The sequence below is a fragment of the Panthera tigris genome, chromosome D3 (assembly GCF_018350195.1).
Source record: "Panthera tigris isolate Pti1 chromosome D3, P.tigris_Pti1_mat1.1, whole genome shotgun sequence".
Classification (NCBI taxonomy): Eukaryota; Metazoa; Chordata; class Mammalia; order Carnivora; family Felidae; genus Panthera; species Panthera tigris.
Genome location: NC_056671.1, coordinates 23396647 through 23414335, shown reverse-complemented (window position 1 = coordinate 23414335; position 17689 = coordinate 23396647). Strand labels below are relative to the sequence as shown.

The window sequence follows — 17689 nt, the reverse complement described above, 5'->3', positions numbered from 1 at the left end:
AAAAATAAATAAAACATTGAAAAAATAAAAATAAAGTTCTTCTTAAAATAAATAATTCTGAGGCCCATCCTTGTCAGGTTCTGCTTTAACTCATCTGAGGGGGAGAGCATGAAAATTGTTAAAAGCTCCTTGGTGACTCTGAAGGGCACCCAGGGCTGAGAACCCCAGCCCAGGGCCCGCATAAAGAAGGCATACTCCTCCACCCAGCGTTCAAGGCTCCTTGTGATCTGACCCCCTTGGTCCTTCTTGCTTCATCTCCCAAAATTAACAGCTACCTTGGTGCCTGGTGTTTGTTTGCTCGTTCACTAAGATATTCATCTAACAAACATTTACCGAGCTGGTCCTGTGCGCCAGGCGCCATGCCAGGATGGGGATTTAGTGGACAGTAAGTCAGACCTGCTCCTCCCTTCCAGTTCAACAGTCACACTAAGCCGTGGGGGACATAAACGGGAGCAGCCAGCATTCAGCCAAATGACCTCACCTTGCCTGGGGGGTGGGGAGGGCATCCCTGAGGACGCTCTGCCTGAGTTGAGTTCTGGGATGGAAGGGCTAGGCTGAGGGCAGGACAACAGCAGGAAAGACATGCCCACAGACAGGACAGTACCTGCAATGGCCAGGGTGGCTGGAGCTTGGAGGGAGAGGCGGGCAGGGCATGGAGGCCTGCACAAGACAGGGGTTCTGCCCAGAACACACTGCTGTAACTGGGAGTGAGGCTGCTTAGGAGAGGGGTCCTATCTTATTAACCTGGAAGTCTTCAGAGCCTGCCTCGGAGAGAACATGCTAAGTGTTCACTGAGCACTGTCTGAATAGATGAGTCCAGGAGATAAAGGGCCTGAGGCCAATCCTTTTGTGGTCCCATAAACATTGTTCCTACTGAGTGAACCCTTCCAGGCCACACAGTCATGTATGAAATATACTGAGTCCCTGTCACATCCCTGGGAGGTGGGTACTGTTGTTAGGGCCGTTTTACACATGGCAGCTTTAGGGCCACACTGGGAGTGACACCTTGGGACTGACAGCCAGTCAGCTTAGCTCCAGGACTCATATTTGTCCTGGCATGGCAAAAGGATGGTTAGCCCCTCTGGGGGATTAGGGGACTTGTCTAAGGCCATGGAGCTGGGAGCTAAGTGGATGTTGAGTCCTAGCCCAGGCTGGGGTGTCATGTGCCTCCCCGAAGTCTGTGCTGTGCAGTTTGCTCAGGTAAGTGGGAGCCCCGGGGAAGCCCCTTCAAGTGGAAAGAGCTCATGGGCCAACTTGTGGACCCCCAGGTGAGTAATCCACCACTCTGGATCTTGAAGTCAACACCTTTAAGTGGGGACGACTCCCCCCCACAGCCTCCCTTGCAGAGCTGTTCAAGGGACTGAATGTGCCTGGGGATGAGAGAGGACACTAGGAATACAGGACTCCTGCGAAGGGGCTTATGATACCCACTCTTTCATCTTTCCTTTATGTAATACAATAGCCTCTGCCAATCAGCCCTAGACCCGAAGTCCCACCTGTTCCCAGCTAAGAATCTGGGGCTAAGAGGAAACATCAAGGTAATCTTGAAGCCTGGCTCCATGCCAGATAGCAGTCCCCACTGGATTTGGAGCACAGGGAGCCTTTGCCTAACACCAGAGTCAGAGGCCTCCCAGGCACCCAGGAGACACCTCTGGCGCTGATTTCCCCTCCGCCCCCACTCCCAGCCCCTTGCGACCTCAGCCATGCCTGGCCTGCTGAGCAGCCTGGCCACCCTCTCTCACCCAAGCCTCTGAGCCTCAGCTTCCTCATCTGAAATGAGAGTCTGAGAGATCTGAAAATAATGTGCCAAGGACCCACCTTAAACCTGCCTCTGAGGATGGGGTCAGGTGACCAGCGTTTTTTTATTCAAGGTCTCCAGGTGATCCTAACTTGAAGGGTGGAGATCTGCCTTAGAGGATTACTGATAAAGCAAATGACAAACCACAAATGGCACCTGGCATGCAGCAGGCACTCCATAAATGCTCACTCCCTTCTTGTAAATTCTGAGTCTCAGACCAGGAAACCTTGTCTCCACTTCTCCCTTCTCAACTGCTGAGACTCATCTCCTTCCTTCTGCTCTGGGAATCCTGCTCCCCAAATAATGAAGCATCAGCCCTGCCCCAGCTCATTCTAGAAGCTCCTGGCCCACCTCCACCCCACTGCCAAGCTCCCTGTCTGTTCTGATGACAGTAGAGCAGCAGCAGCAGCAGCTTCCCTGAAGTGAGCACCTCGAAGGTGCCAGGCCCTGTGCTAGGTGCTTATGGCCTGAGCTCATTTGCTTTGGTAGCACCTGCTCTAAGAAGCCTTTCCCGGAAAAGCCCTGGCTCTGGCAGCCGATTATTCATCCAGTCAGCCAGTCATTCAACAGCTATTTACTGCACCCCACGCAGGAGACAGTCATCATTGTCAACTGTAGGTCTGGTCATGTTGGCCACTGCCCGGTGCCCTTCAAAGGCTGCCCTCCACCTTTGCCCTAGGGACAAACCACCCTTCCTACTGTGGCCTCCACAGGCTGGCACAATCTGGTCCCTGCCCTGTCACCAGCCTCAGTCCCTACCACCCTCCTCTCCCCCTGTGTTTAGCCATATCCCCTCTCCTCTGCACCAAGAGCACCTGGTGCTTTGCTCTTGGCCACCTGCTTCTGCATGCCCTCTGCCCAAAATGGTGTGGCTTTGTGGCTGCTTTTCCCTATCTTTCCAGCCGTTGGCTCAAACATCACCTCCTTGAAACAGCCTCCTTCCTGGCCACAGTATCCCCAGAGGCTGGCAGACTGGAGCCCTCAGTCAAGATTACTGGGGGAAGGAGCTCACATTCCAGACTGCCCCTTGGAGGGCCCATCTGCCCCTAAGGGCCCAACCTCCTCTCTTTTGCCATTCAAAGAGCCAACCTAGGCTGTGGAGACTGTCACTGGCACATGGTACTTCCTTGTCTGACAACAGGAAAGATCTAAGAGCTGGCCTCCATTGGCCCAGCTGCCCGGTCAGTTGCCACTCACCTCGAAACATGTCATACCAGACCTTCTTGGCCTTGAGGTGCTGTAGCCCATTCAGGTGCTTCTTGCGGTTGTGGAGGTTGTCCTGGAAGGAGCGGTTGCAGTAGTCACAGAAGTAATGCTTCCCCATGGCCACCTCCGCCAGATACTGCCTGGGAAGCCACAAAGCACTCAGTCAGGAGTGTGGAGGAAATGCCACACACTAAAGCCCAAAGTGCACCACACCAAACCAGCACTCCCTGAGGGCCAGTGTGAGGAAGGCTCTATATACACAAACCCTCATTTTCAACCCCAGGACAGTCCATGAGGAACCACACAGGCCAATCATTACTGTAATGATTACTGATTACGGGTTGAGAAGGCCTCATTTCAGAGGGATCTTTTAAGAAATCTGATGGCCAGGGACAGTGGAACCTCAGTGCGGGGAGAGGGGGAGACCCAGGCATCAGGCACGTTTGTAAAACTCCCCAGGGAGTTCTCATATGCAGCTGCGTGGGAGAACCACACCTTATACTCTCTGGCCACTGCCCCTGCCCCTACTCCACTCTGACTTCCTCTCTTCCCTCTCCTCCAATCTGGCCACATCAGCCTCATCTCTGCTCCTCCCCTCCCACACTCCAGGCACTCCGCCACCTCTCGCATTTGCACCTGCTGGTCCCTCTGCCTGGATGCTCTTCCTCAGATTCCTTCCTTGCTCACTTGATTTCTTCAACCTTCACTCTAATACTGTCTTCTCAGTAATCTCCTGTGACAGCTTTATTTAAAATTGCAGAATACTCTACTTAGCTTTCCCCATTCCCTGCTTCATTTTTATCACCTTTGAAGTAATAAGTTACTTGGTATGTTTATTATCTTTTTCTCCCAACAGAAATATAAATCCAGGCGGGCAGGGATATCTTTGTTTTGTTCACTGCTGAGCCCCAGTACCCAAAGTGGTGCACAGTACACAGTAGGCAACCAATAGTTGAGGAATAAGTGGATTAATTCCCATATTCCTTATGGGACAACTGAGGTTCAGAGAAAGGAAGTGATCTGTCCAAGGTCACACAGCTGGTGAGCAGAAGGTGAAGCCAAGTGCCCTAAAATCCCACTGCTGGGTATCCTCACTTCCACAGCCAGCTCAAAGCTTACAGAAGCCAGAGAGCTCAGGCAGAAATGCAAACAGCTTCCCAAGAGATTAGCTAAACTCTCAGAGGGCAGGTCAATCATGAGAATGTTTCAACCTTAAGACTGAAGACCCCTCAGCCATAGTGACCACAGCTGCCACACCTGACCTGGGAGACCCACAGCCATAGGCAGGAGGCAAATCTATGGAGTGTCAGGGCCAGCCCTTGGGTCCCCCAGTTTGCTGCCGAAAGACCAGAGGATGAATGGGTCCACTCTGGGCTGTCAAGTGGGATCACAAAGGCTGAGCCCAGACCAGCCCCTTGCCCTTCAGGCCCTATAGTCAGATTTCTCATTTCCCAGAGCAGGTTCCTGAGTGCCAGAGGAAGAAGGAGAGTGACTTCCCCAAGCAGCCCACAGCCAACTCCCAGGACTTGGCAAATTAAAGATACAGCTGGGACCTGACCACAGGGCAGATGGATTGGGGGCATGTATCTTGGGAAGAAGAGAAGAGGGAGAGAGACAGAGACAAACAAGACCCTGGACTGTCCAGGCAGCCAGGTGGGTCGATGGAGAAGGCTGTTCCTGCGGCTGACAGGGACAGCAGCCATTAAGTCAAGGGCTGTAATGGGATCAGGAACAGACAGTCATTCAAAATGAAAACGTATAAAACCTCTCTTCTCCTATTACGGCTGAGAAACCGCATCCCAGACACACGGACTTGATATATTAAATTTGGCAGCTCTAATACACCCCGTCTTGCCAATAAACTTATAGGAATTGGATTGAAATTGTAAGAGATGAACGTTTAACGGCCGAGTGCTTAACCAAGCCATTCACGAAGCTTGAAGCTCTGAGGAGCTGTTGGCTCTGGAGAGTAATGGGGTGGGGAGGGTGTCCCTCCGGGAAACTGAGATGGAACGGTGGCTCTGCGGCAGACTTAGCTGGACAAAATCACGCAGGGCACTGAGAAGCCAGTCGTGTGACCTTGGACCTCTCTAGGCCTCTACTTTCACTGCAGGAATGTGAGGCAGGGGTCTGACAGTTTAGCTGATTGCTGGGAGCAGGACACAGACGTTTGCTAATGCAAATGAATTGTTAATAAAAGAGTAATAGAAATACAAATGACACTAATAATGTCCAGCATTGAGCAAGTGCTCAATAAAAGTTACCTACTATCTGATTTATTGAGCACCTACCACGGGCTGGCACTAGGCTGAAAGCTTTATAATGCATCATCTCATTTAGTGCACAGGACAAACTGTGAGGTAGGACCCATTACACTTTTTCAGATGATGGCACTGAGGCTCCAAGAAGTGAAGTGACCTAGCCAAGGTCACAATACTGGAAAGCAGCCAAGCTGGGTTTATTTATTTTTTAAAGTTTATTTATTTATTTTGACAGACAGGCACACAAGTGAGGGAGGGGCAGAGAGAGAATCCCAAACAGGCTCTACACTGTCAGCGGAGCCCGACGCGGGGCTCGAACTCACGAAACCATGAGATCATGACCTGAGCTAAAACCAAGAGTCGGACGCTTAATCAGCTGAGCCACCCAGTAACCCCAAGCTGGGTTTAGAATCCAGGTGGGATGGATCTAGAGCCCACACTCCTAATCACTTAGAAAAGTCTCCTCCCCATAAAATCATACTACTGACAGCTCTCCTTTATTAATCATTCACTGTATCCCTGGGACCATATGGCCCCTTCAAAGTCTAAATGATATGTATTATAATCGCATTTGTGAAAGAGACAATTGAGGCTCAGAGAGGTGCTGTGGGGTGCCCCAGGTCACACTTCCGGGAAAGGCAGAACAGGTCTCACAGTGCCCGTACTTGCACCTGCTAGGAAAGCCTCCCTGAAGTCTAATGATGAGCCCCTCAGGAGTGGACTGTTTCTGTGGGTATGTGTGTGTGTGTTCACATTTCCCCTTCTCTCCCACATGCACAAACCATGGAGGAGAGCCACAGAGGCAGTGCTGTCCACCCATGCCTTCCTTCCCCTGCCCACCCTGCATCTGGCACAGAGGAAGTGCTTGGCTGTCCAGCACGGGTCAGTGGATCCTGCACTCTAGTCCCAGCTCTGCTAGGTGACAGAATTCACAGAATTAGAAAGCAGTGGCACCTGGATTTAAACCTGGATGTCTGGAGACATCTAGACACCTAGAGGCAGACCACCAGCTCCAGGGGAGCCAGTGCTTCCCACCTACCTAACAAGCCTGTCCCCATGGAGGCAGAGGCCCTGTTCCTGGGCAGGAGCTGGGCTTCAGCAAGATGACCTCGCCCAGGCATCAGCCAGGTGTGAACTTCTGGAGCTCCTGACCCAACTGCGTCCCTCTTTAGTGCCTTGGAACACCTCGAAAAGGTGCAGGTACAGAATCCTCTAAACAGATACAGTGCCCTGCCAGAGCGTGTTTGGCAACTTGGCAAACAGAGCGTATTTCACTCCGACTCACCGCTCAGCCAGGTGTCCTTGCACAAGGCACAGCCTGCACCACCACACTTGGCAGCCCCGAGTGGGAGGTCAGGGAAGGGGGGTGGAGACAGCTGGACACCTCTGATGGCGCCCAGACACCAGCATGGGGTGCTGACTAAGCTGGCCCTCTCCGCCGTGATTCATCCTCATCCTCTGAGGCTGGCGCACTCGGCAGCATGAGAGCAGGGCCCTGCCTGCAGTACAAAACCGTCCAGCTCTACCCCACAGGCTGTGCCACCGGCCCACTCTCAGGGACCAGGTCCATGTTTGCAACAGCATCTGCTGGCTCCCGGGGGCTTCACCAGGTGACAAGATGGCTCCTCATGGCCAAGGGGCAGCAGGCAAGGCTAGTGGGACAGCCCACAGGTGTGGGTTTGAATCCCAGCTCTGCCACTGATCAGCTAGGTGACCTCTAGAAAGTTACTTCATCTTCCTGCATATATCGTCAGCTATAAAATAGGGACCCCACTGCTACACTGGATTGACCAAGGCAGGAGTATATAAGGATGCCTACCATATAGTTAGTGCTCAAAGAATGGAGGCTGTGACTGCTGGTACTATGACCACCCAGGTGGCTCACTCCCTTGCTCTCCTGGTGAGCCTACCTTGACCACCAGATCGAAAACTGCAGCCAAAGTGGCAGCCGCAGGTACTTCCGCCCCCCTTACAACTTGCTGTTTTCCGCAGCTCGTCTCCTCTCACATGCTGACTTACTGTCACGTGTGCCTGCCTCCCCACTAGAATACAGGCTCCCTGAGGGCAGAGAGTTCGGTCTGTCCTGCTGCACCCCAGCACCCGGAACAGGGCCTCGCACACACAATTGCTTGCAGAATGAGCCAAGGAGCAGCCTGCAGAATCCGAGGCCTATCACCCTCTGTTCACCTACAGTTCCCAGACCCTCTTCTCCTCAAGTTTGGATCTAGGGACCAGGACGAGGAGGGATACAGAAAAAGGACACATTAGGTCCCCAAAACAGATCTCTCGCTGCCACCACTGCCCTCCCCGCAGGACTTCTGTCTCCAACAGAGAGCCCTGCTCTGCTGACTTAAAGCACACCTGGCCATCCTGTGGTGCCTGACTTCAGTCTTCTGGGCTCAAGGAAAAGATTACCTACTAGTGGAGACACTGTGGGCAGAGCGAAGAAAAGAGAATGGGGGTGGGATGGGGTGAGGGAAGACAGCATCACATTCCTGCATGCTAGGCACTTGGCTTTCATTCTCTTATTTCATGCTCAACAGATGACATCAAGGTGTCCATTTCACAGATGAGGACACACATTCAGAAATACTCCCAATTTTCTGTGAGCCAAGACTGGGAGAGACACCGATAACAATTTCTCATCAACCTGAGTGCTACGGGAGGGCCAGCGGCGCTGAGGACCCCCACACACCCTCTTGGGGAGACCTCACCATGACGCCGTGAAGCCATGTGCTGACACCCCACAGCCAAGGCGTGGAGAGACAGAGCCAGCAATCCCCCTGGGGTCTGGTGGAGCCCCGAACCCTTTCTCTTCCCAGCCCACTGCTCTGCTGTGAGGCTGTCATGGGGCAGACATTTGTGCTTCATTGATATTCTTGGTTTCTTTCGTTGTGTGCGTCTCAGGTACAGAGCTGTCTTTGGCACAAGGCTAAAATAAGCCAACAGCTCGGCCGTAGCCAAGGGCTGGGATGCGCACTGTAATAATTATCTAGGACTTGTGCTCACCACATGCTGCCCTCAAGCTCACCTGTCATTTCTTCTAATTATGGCACCGCCAGACCCCAGGTAAACAATCAACAGCAGCCAGAGGACAGCTTTATCGCACGCCCACTAGGAGCACAGCAATGTCCCAGTGCCACATATGCCTGCCGTCTGGAGCCGATGGCATCAGAGCTGCCTGTGGGGGTGGCCCACAGACTACCCACTCAGAACCCAACTCCAACAGAAGTGCCAGGAAGATCCAGATGTCTTCCCTGATAGGAGCCCCATTATGTTAGGCGTCTCTCTCAGACCCCTCAGTGCTTAGTAGCAACCATACACCTCTCTTATCCTGACCTCATTTATGTGTTCCACCCCCTGGGGTAAGGTGCATAAATCATCATACCTCCGACACTATACGGCAGTGGTGGCCCCAGCCACAACAACTTCTAACTTGGCAGGTCTGGGCCAGGACCAGGATCTAGGGCAGCTCTGATGTGTAGTCCACAGACCATGCTCAGAGAAATGCTGGTCTAAGGTAGATGATGGACTGAAGAACAGAGAGGGCAAGAGCTTGCCCAAAGTCACACAGACTATCCGTGCCAATCCTTACTCTAATCATTCAACCTAGATCTGAATCTCATCCCTGCCACTTCTAGGTTGTGAAACTTTCAGCAAACTACTCACTCTGGGCCTCATCCGGTTGACGGGAGTAATAATATGATTCTATAAGATTACTATGAGGATTAAATCATGGTTACTAGGCGCTTAGCATAGTGCCTGGCATGTCAATGGTGCTCAATACACATTTGTAGATGTGGCAGCCAGCCTCGGTTGTTGTTCACTTTGTGTTGTTCACTCCCAATCTTATCAGGATTGGTCTGTGTCACTAAGAGAATAGACAAGATGGTATTTACTTCCAAAATCAGGTGTAAGACAGTATGCCTTCCATCCTGGTGCCTCTTTCTCTGATCACTTACTCTGGGGGAAGCCAGCTGCCATATTGTGAACAACCCCCACCGCGGAGGCCCATGTGGTAAGGAACTAAGACCTTCTGCTGACAGCCATGTGAGTAAGCTTAGAAGTGGATCCTCCAGTCCAGTCAAGCCTTCAGATGAGTGCAGATAGCTTGACTGCCACTTAGTGGGAGCTCTGAGCCAGAACTACCCAGCTAAACCAGTCCCAAATTCTTTCTTTTTAAAATATGATTCCTTTTTTTTTTTTTTAAGTAAGCTATATACCCCAGTGTGGGCTTGAACTCACAACCCTGAGATCAAGAGTCACTTGCTCCTCCGAATGAGTCAGCCAGCTGCACCTGCACTCCCAAATTCTTTTATTTAATAACTTTTTTAAAAGTTTATTCATTTATTCATTCTGAAGGAGAGACAGCGAGTGCAGGGGGAGGGGCAGAGAAAGAGAGAAGAGAGAGAGAATCCCAATAAGTTGTGCTGTTAGTGCAGAGCTCGATTTGGGGCTCAAACCCACGAACTGCGAGACCATGACCTGAGCTGAAATCAAGAGTCAGATGCTTAACTGACTGAGCCACCCAGGCGCCCCCCAAATTCTTGACCCTGAGAAACTAACTGTATGAGATATTTATTGTGTTAGGTTGCTAAGTTTTGGGGTAATCTGTTATGCAGCAATAGCTAACTAATACAGTGAAATAAACAAATGAAAAAACTAAATTACTTTAAAATATGTGAAGACCACAGGCATAAAGTGCCCCATGTCCCAAAATACCCTGAGTGGAGTCAAAGGAGCCAATCTCCTGACACAGGCATAACCCTCGAGTTCTCTGGTTCCCTTTTCTGCCATTTATTCACTAACCAAACATTTCTTCTCTGCCAGACTGAGGTTCACATCTCACAACACAGAGTCCCTGCTCTCACAAGACAGTGTACTGAGTACATGCTGGGATGGCCAACAGATGTGCCCCTAGTAACAGCTGTAGGTAAGAAGCTGTGTGCCAGAGGGCACCAAGGAGGGCACCTACATCCAACAGGTAATTCCTCCAAGCAAATGATCAGAGATGATCTCAAAGATCTAGGTACCAAAATGGCCACTGCAGTGTAGTTTGCCCTAAAAGTGAAATCTAAATGTCCAACAGTAAGAACAGCTGACAGTTCATTGCTTACTACGCGCATGCATGCTGCTCAGTTTCCCCGATAGGGAAACTGGGGGTTCAATGACATGATGCACAAAGCCTGTTATCCTCATCTTACCCTAAAAACAAAACAAAACGAAACAAAACAAAACAAAAAATGGACAGAGGGATCCCATAGCTGGCAACCATCAAGAGTAGGGTATGAGCCACATCTGTTCAATGCACTACCACACAGCCATTAAAAATCAAGTCAGAGGAAAAAAAACCAAGTCAAAGGAGACTATTCCCTCGCATGGACAAATGTTCACTCCATATAGCTAAATAAAAAATCGCTCATTATAACAACAGTTTGTCCAATATGATACCATTTTTTTTACCTCTTACCCCAACACACACACACACACACACACACACACACACACACACACACACACACACTAGAGCAGACACAAAATATTTATTGTGGTTATATCTGGATAAAAGGATTATGTGCAGAATTTTTTTTTCCTGCTTTGTGTTTTTCTATTTTTCTAAGTTTCTACATTTAGTGTGTATTGTTAAATTTTCTCAAAAAATTCCGTTTGAGTGTCCAACTCTTGATTTAGGCTAAGGTCATGCATGATCTCACGGTTCGTGAGATGGAGTCCTGCATCAGGCAGGCTCTGTGCTAAGAGCAGGGGGTCTGCTTGGGATTCCTGGCCTCTCTCTCTCTCTCTCTCTCTCTCTCTCTCTCTCTCTCAAAAATAAATAAATAAACATTAAAAAAAATAAAAAATAAAAAAAGATCTACAGTAGATCTTACCCTCAGTCCCTGGCTGAAGGCATTCTGATTCCAAGCAGACCTGGCCCAGCACAGGCTGGTTAAACCAGAATCTGGGCTCCAGGGAGCTGTAGGCTGGAGACACAGTTTCTCATCAGATAGTTACAGGTCCCAGGAGGCCAGAGCTTCCAAATAGGAAAGGTAAAAATAGTATGAATGAGGCTTCTGAACCAGAAACGCAGACTCAGAACTGTCTCTGCCTCCCTCTTCTTCTGCCCTCAGGCTGGTCCTGTCACCACCATCACTGCTGCCCAAGTCAGTTCTCACCTCCTAGTACCTGATCCAGCCTCTTCAGTTCACCCCACCCTGGGCAGCATCAGATCAACCCTCTTAAAAGGACTCCTGCTCAAGATTTTCCATGGCTCCTGGTGCGGAGCTTAATACAAATGAAGTCTCCTCTGTCAGATCTCCAGGATTTCAGACTCAGCAGATCTGGAGAGGGGCCCAGAAATCTGCATTTTATTTTTTTAATAAAAAAAATTTTTTTTTACATTTATTTATTTTTTGAGAGACATAGAGAGACAGAGCACAAGTTGGGGAGGGGCAGAGAGAGAGGAGACACAAAATCCGAAGCAGGCTCCAGTCTCTGAGCTGTCAGCACGGAGCCCAACGCGGGGCTTGAACTCACAAACCGTGAGATCATGGCCTGGGCCAAAGTCGGACGCTTAACTGACTGAGCCACCCAGGCACCCCCAGAAATCTGCATTTTAATCAGCGAGTCTAGTACCCCCTAAGAAACAAAGCCTGGAAGGGGAGCACCTGGGTGGCTCAGTCGGTTGAGCATTTGATGACTCCTGATGTCAGCTCAGGTCATGATGTCAAAGTTCCTAAGACTGAGCCCCGCATTGCGATCCATGCTGACAGTGCGGAGCCTGCTTCGGATTTCTCTCTCTGCCTCCACCTCCCCCACCCCCTTCCCCCCTTATGTGCATATGTGCTCTCTCTCTCTCACTCTCTCTTTCTCTCTCTCAAAACAAACAAACAAAACTTAAAGAAAAAAAAGAAACAAAGCCTGGGGGAACAAGCTTCTCCAGCTCATTGACCTCTCTATTCCCTGCATTCCAAAGGCAGCCTCTGCTGGGGACAGTCACTCTGAGTAGACACAATCCCTGGATTCTTGTCCCAGTCAGAAATCGGTCTGATTATAAAAATAACCTCAGCTCACTAAAATGGTAAACCCAACATGATTGGAATGCTAAACACAATTCATTAGGATAGATAAAGCTGTTTTCTTACTAGCTAAGTATCCTGTCATGCTCCAGGTAAGTTTAGAATTTAAAATAGAGGTAGTAAAATAAACCAAACTCACTGTATAAAATAAATAAATAAATAAATTTATAAATAAATAAATATAAAATAATAAATAAATAATAAAATAAATAAATAAAATAAATCAAACTCACTGTTCCTGACCTAGGTTTAGTAATAATCAGTGTATACTTGGCATTTAAAAGTATCTATAACATTGGGGCGCCTGGGTGGCTTAGACCATTAAGCATTTGGACTCTTGATTTCAGCTTGGGTCATGATCTCACAGCTCATGGGTTCAAGCCCTGCATCAGGCTCTGCACTGACAGTCCAGAGCCTGCTTGGGATCCTCTCTTTCCTTCTCTCTCTGCCTGTCCCCTGCTCGCTTGTTCTCTCTCTCTCAAAATAAATAAAATAAACACTAAAAAAATTTTTTTTAATAAAAAAAGTAAAAATATCTATAACATTGAAAAGAGCTAGACATGTTGAGTATATGACAGAAAAACATTGCAATTCCAACTTAACATACAGAAGTCAACAATTGAGAAATATACTGGGGCACCTGGCCAGCTCAGTCAGTGGCAGTGTGGAGTCTGCTTGGGATACTCTCTCACTCCTCTCTCTCTCTCTCTCTCTCTCTCTCTCTCTCTCTCTCTCTCTCTCTGTGCCTCCCTGACTTGTGTGTGTGTGTGTCTGTCTCTCTCCCTCAAAAATAAATAAATAAAACTTAAAAAAATAAAGAAGTTAAAATATATAGTTAGGTAACTGATATTAGATTTCTGATTTCAAATTGAGAGGTTAGCAATGGTTGGAAACACTGGGTGTATATTAGAATCAGCTGGAGTGCTGTGAAAGCTACTAAGGGCGCCCCCCATATGTTAATTTCTTGTCAGACATGGCACCTGAATTTTTTTTTTTAGCTTCCCAGACTGAGAACCAGTGACATAAAAGAATCTAAGTCTGTTAAAAGTATTGAACTGTTTATAAGAACTTGAAATTCATTATGTTTGTAAGCTTAATTTATTAGATTTTCTGGTAATGTTTTGGAAATTCTTGTGAAATTATACTTGTTAGGCTATATATCTGAAGTACTTAAAGAGGAAATCAAACATATTAAATTTACAAGTGAAATAAATGTGTAAGGGAATGTAATTAAGCTGTTAAAAGGGCTGTTTGAAGGAATTTAAGGAAATCAGTTCAACGAGTTCAAACATCAAAGGAAAAGTGAAGGTCATTTTTCTTATTTTTCTGTAGTTATGTATAAAATAATTTCTAAGTTGAAGTAAATGGCTTAAAGAAAATTAAGTATTTCAAAACTGTTGCTCCAAAATGAGAATTAACTAAAAAGACAATAAAATAAAATTAAAGTAAATTACATTAAAACAAGCCACACCTTAACTCCCTGTTGTCTTTCCTACCTATTCCACTTAAAATAATCCTTCCATCCCCTGAACTTCCCACCAGCCAGATTTGTTGTTAGCAAGACATAAGTACTCTTTCCTAGAAGCTTCACAACTTTCCACCCCAAGGAACAACCAGGATGCTTTTCAAATAGAAAATAACCCTAATTAAGGTTAATTCATCAGGCTGTGGAGCTTTTCATGTTTTTCTTCCCAATACCCAGTAAGGCATTCCTGTTACTTTTCCAAGTCAGAGGCAGACCCAGGCCTCTAATCCCTGGTTTTCAGTACCTCTGCTGATGCCTAGGCCTCTCCTTTGAACTCAGATCCAAATCCCCTTTGGCCTCCTGGCATCTCCACTAAGGGGCAGCTCAAACCAAACATGGCCAAAGAGAATTTAAGGTCATCCTTGTGGATTTTAAGTTGTTGAGATCAAAATTTAAGAGATGTCATTCTCCATTCCTCTTTCCTGCAGCCCCTACATGCATCTGAAAGCTTGTTCTGTCTGTCCTACCTCCCAAAATACATCCCAGATCTGATCATTACTCTAATCCATATCCCAAATTACCATCCTGTCCCAACTGACCCAACCTCGTAACTTCCCCTCTTCTATGTGCTCTCCAAAGAGCAGCCAGAATGATGACATTAAAATGTAAATTGGATCAAGTCACATCCCAGCTTAAAACCGTTCAGTGGCTTCCTAGAGCAATTAGAAAGAGAAATAAGACTCCTTACTATGGGTTAGAAGGACACATATGAGCTGACCCAAGCCCACCTCTTCACAGTCCGCCCTACTGCTTTCCCTCAAGTACTCCAGGACTGCCGCAGCCTCAAGTCCTTCGCACCAACCTTTTCCTGTTTGATGGGACTTCTATTCATTCAGGTCCCTGGTTAAGTGTCACCCTAGGCACCCTGGTTAAAATAGTACCACCAGACTCTCCTCAATCAACCTGTCTTTTGCTTTTTAAAGTATTACTTGTTTGTGGTTACCGCACCTCCCCATCTGTCCACACACAAGCCCTCCACGAGAGCAGGGACTTATTCACCCGTTAAGTCCCCGGCACATGGCCTAGGGCAGTGCTCACAAAACATCAGTCGAAGGGCACTCCAAAGCCCTGCTATTGCTATTCCCAAGAAGTAATGAGTGGTCTCCAGACCTCCCCTTTCCAGGCTAGGGTTCTACCGGGCTTGAGGGGAACAGGAAGTATATGCAGAACCGCCCCTTCCCCGGAGGCCGGGTAAAGGAATCCAAGCCTCAGGACCCAACTTTTGCCACGGACTCCAACTCTAGGCCTAGACACAGGGCTAACAAAGGTGACAGGCTGAGATGAGCCAGGTACCTGGGCAGCGAAGCCCTCTGGCCCTTTTATTCACTCCCCATTCCGTTAAGTGGTGCGGCCCACTGCGGAGGGCAGGGACTTAGAAAGAAGAGCCCACGTCCTCCCGTGGGGTAAAGAAGCTTAAGACTCGCCCCTCGACGTACTGCCAAAGAGGGTACCTGGCTCCGCAGGGCCCGACGGCTCCGAGCTCCTCCTCCTCCTGTGACTTCGAGTCTCGAACTGCTTGCTGGGATTCGTAGTCCTTCCTTGAGTACCAGCCTGCCCTTCCCAGAAACCTTTGGGAATCATAGCTCAGACACCACAGGTGGTGGGAGAGGTAACGGAAGCGCGAAAGCTTCTGGGTGTTGTAGTTCGAGGTATTCAATCAGCAAGAGATTATTGAAGAGAAAAAATGGGTAAAAAAATCTTACCGCACTATCTGGGCTGCCCTAATCTGAATCCTATGAGACTTGTCTCCCCCGCAAGCCATCACTTACCTCTGTTGTTCAAAACGACAAGCACTGAGATTCAGAAAAACTACATATCCCGTAAAGTGTTGCACGCCGAGGGCTTGTGGAGACCATGGTCGGCCGCGGCGCAGGCGCGGGCTCCACAGTGGAGAAAGATGGCGGCCCCGACGTTTACTGCGAGGTTATACTCCCTGTTGTTCCGCAGGACCTCCACTTTCGCCCTCACCATCGCCGTGGGCGCTTTGTTCTTCGAGCGCGCCTTCGACCAAGGCGCGGACGCGATCTACGAACACATCAACGAGGGGGTGAGGGACTGGGCCATTCCTGACCTTGGGCCCACCTGAGGGGTGACTGGGAGTGGAGATGGGTTGGGACTCAGTCTTCCTTACTAAGAGGGGGGAAAGCCATGGGCGCCTTATGTCGGTCGACTGCCGTATGTTCTCTCCACCAGATGTGAATCCCAAAACATTAAATGAGGTCAGTAGATCCTTTGGCGGGGGGGGGGGGGGGGGGTTGTAAGTTTTGATATCACATCCCCATTTGTCCATTTGCAGAAGTAGAAACTAAAGCCTAGTGAGAGCAGAGGTCTTACTAGGGCTACCCCAATCAGAAGTCAGTGGTGAATCAGGGCTGGAACCCGGACCCATTGTCTCCTCTGAGGGTTTCCAGGGCAGATTTGAGCGGGCAAGTGTCCTGAAAAGGACATGGCCTTAGATACTGTGGCTGGCCTTGAAAAGGCCTATCTGAAAGATAGCACTCTTCACTTCCCAAAGGCTTCCCACGCAGGCATTATGGTAGCCATAATGGTTAGGAGATGGGAATATGAAATCAGAGCCCTGGATGGGAATACTGGGCCTTGTCACTTGATAACTGTGGATTCATTTGGGGGAGTTTCTTAGCCTCTATGAACTTCACTTTTATCTGTAATATAGAGATGTTAATAACAGTAACTACAGTAGAGAATTACTGTGAGGATTACGTGAGATACTTGCAAGGTGTCACAGTACCTGGTAGGTGGTGCATCAAAAAAATAACGTTTGTGACGTTCCTCAGGAGCATGTAGGTAGGGAATGACCACACCTTTTAGACTCATTGTGTGCCAACAGTGTGCTAGATGCTGTACACGCTTTATATCATTAAATTGTGGCTTATACTAGGGAAGGTCTCCTACAGATAGCCCTGTTTCACCATTCACTTGTGGTTTTAATTCAGAGCTGTCTGACCTTACGGCCCAGGAAGACTCTGCCCACTAATGCTGTCCGCCTATAGCCTGGACAACTTTCCCTATGAAAGTGTTGCCACTGTTCCATCTCCTGAAAGCAGTTCTGCTGGCCATTTTCAATGTTTGGGAACAGCATTTAAGTATGCTATCAAAACATCAATCTGTGCTTTTGGGAATGAGAATCCAACTAGCTCCTGACCCAAGAATAATATGTTTAAGGAACTAAAAAATGATGCAGTGTGAATTATTTGGGCCTATGCATTTAGATCTCTTGAATAATACCTGGGAGTTAAGGAAATAAGGCATCTTCTGGGCTCTGTTCCTTAATTGTGTACTTTTGAGCAGTTACCTCAATTTCCTGTAAAAGAAGGATCATCCTCTCCCACTTAATTTTACATGGCAATTGATAACATCAACACATTTTGCAAGTGTTGGGAATGTACGTCAAGCCTAGCGTTGCTTCCGTTTTGCCCACCCCAACTGTCCAGACGTGGTATATGTTTTTCTCAAGCTTGTTTTAGAGACCAGGACAGTGGGAGTAGCTGCAAAATGAGAGAAACAAAACTAAAAGTTTGTGACTTTTGTCTTTAAAATGCAGAAGCTGTGGAAACACATCAAGCACAAGTATGAGAATAAATAGTTCCCCGGAGACCCCTACCCAAGCCAAAAGGACCAGGTCCATCCACCAGCTGTTTGCCCAGAACCAGGGCCTCAGCTTGAAGATGATGCTCAGATTACTCTTCACCGACCACCTTTAGCTGTTGGCAAGAAGTGGCTTCACCTGACAGACTCTTTAACTTCTGCTGTGTTTGAAGTATGTTTAATCAGTCATCAGCAAATAAATGTAAATTGTCCTTGA

General features: G+C 48.4%; 2 protein-coding genes across 6 annotated transcripts in view; one reads left to right on the top strand and one right to left on the bottom strand.

The window, feature by feature from the left end:
- ZMAT5 (zinc finger matrin-type 5) overlaps positions 1-15713 on the bottom strand; it is a 27267-nt gene extending 11554 nt beyond the window's left edge. Inside the window, exons 1-2 of one of the 5 annotated variants that reach the window (XM_042962431.1) lie at positions 15636-15713; positions 2996-3144 (exon numbers count right to left, since the gene is read on the bottom strand). In XM_042962431.1, coding sequence (XP_042818365.1) covers positions 2996-3122 — 127 coding nt within the window. In that variant the 5' untranslated portion in view covers positions 3123-3144; positions 15636-15713. Of the gene's footprint in view, positions 1-2995; positions 3145-11153; positions 11226-15159; positions 15260-15302; positions 15418-15635 lie in introns of those variants that run through there. The other 4 variants (XM_007082522.3, XM_042962432.1, XM_007082523.3 and 1 more) reach the window with 4 other exon arrangements.
- On the top strand, positions 15464-17689 carry LOC107179658. The gene is made up of 2 exons (XM_015537672.2): positions 15464-15913; positions 17429-17689. The coding sequence occupies exons 1-2, from the start codon at positions 15551-15553 to the stop codon at positions 17468-17470; spliced, it is 405 nt and encodes a 134-aa protein (XP_015393158.2). The 5' UTR covers positions 15464-15550; the 3' UTR covers positions 17471-17689.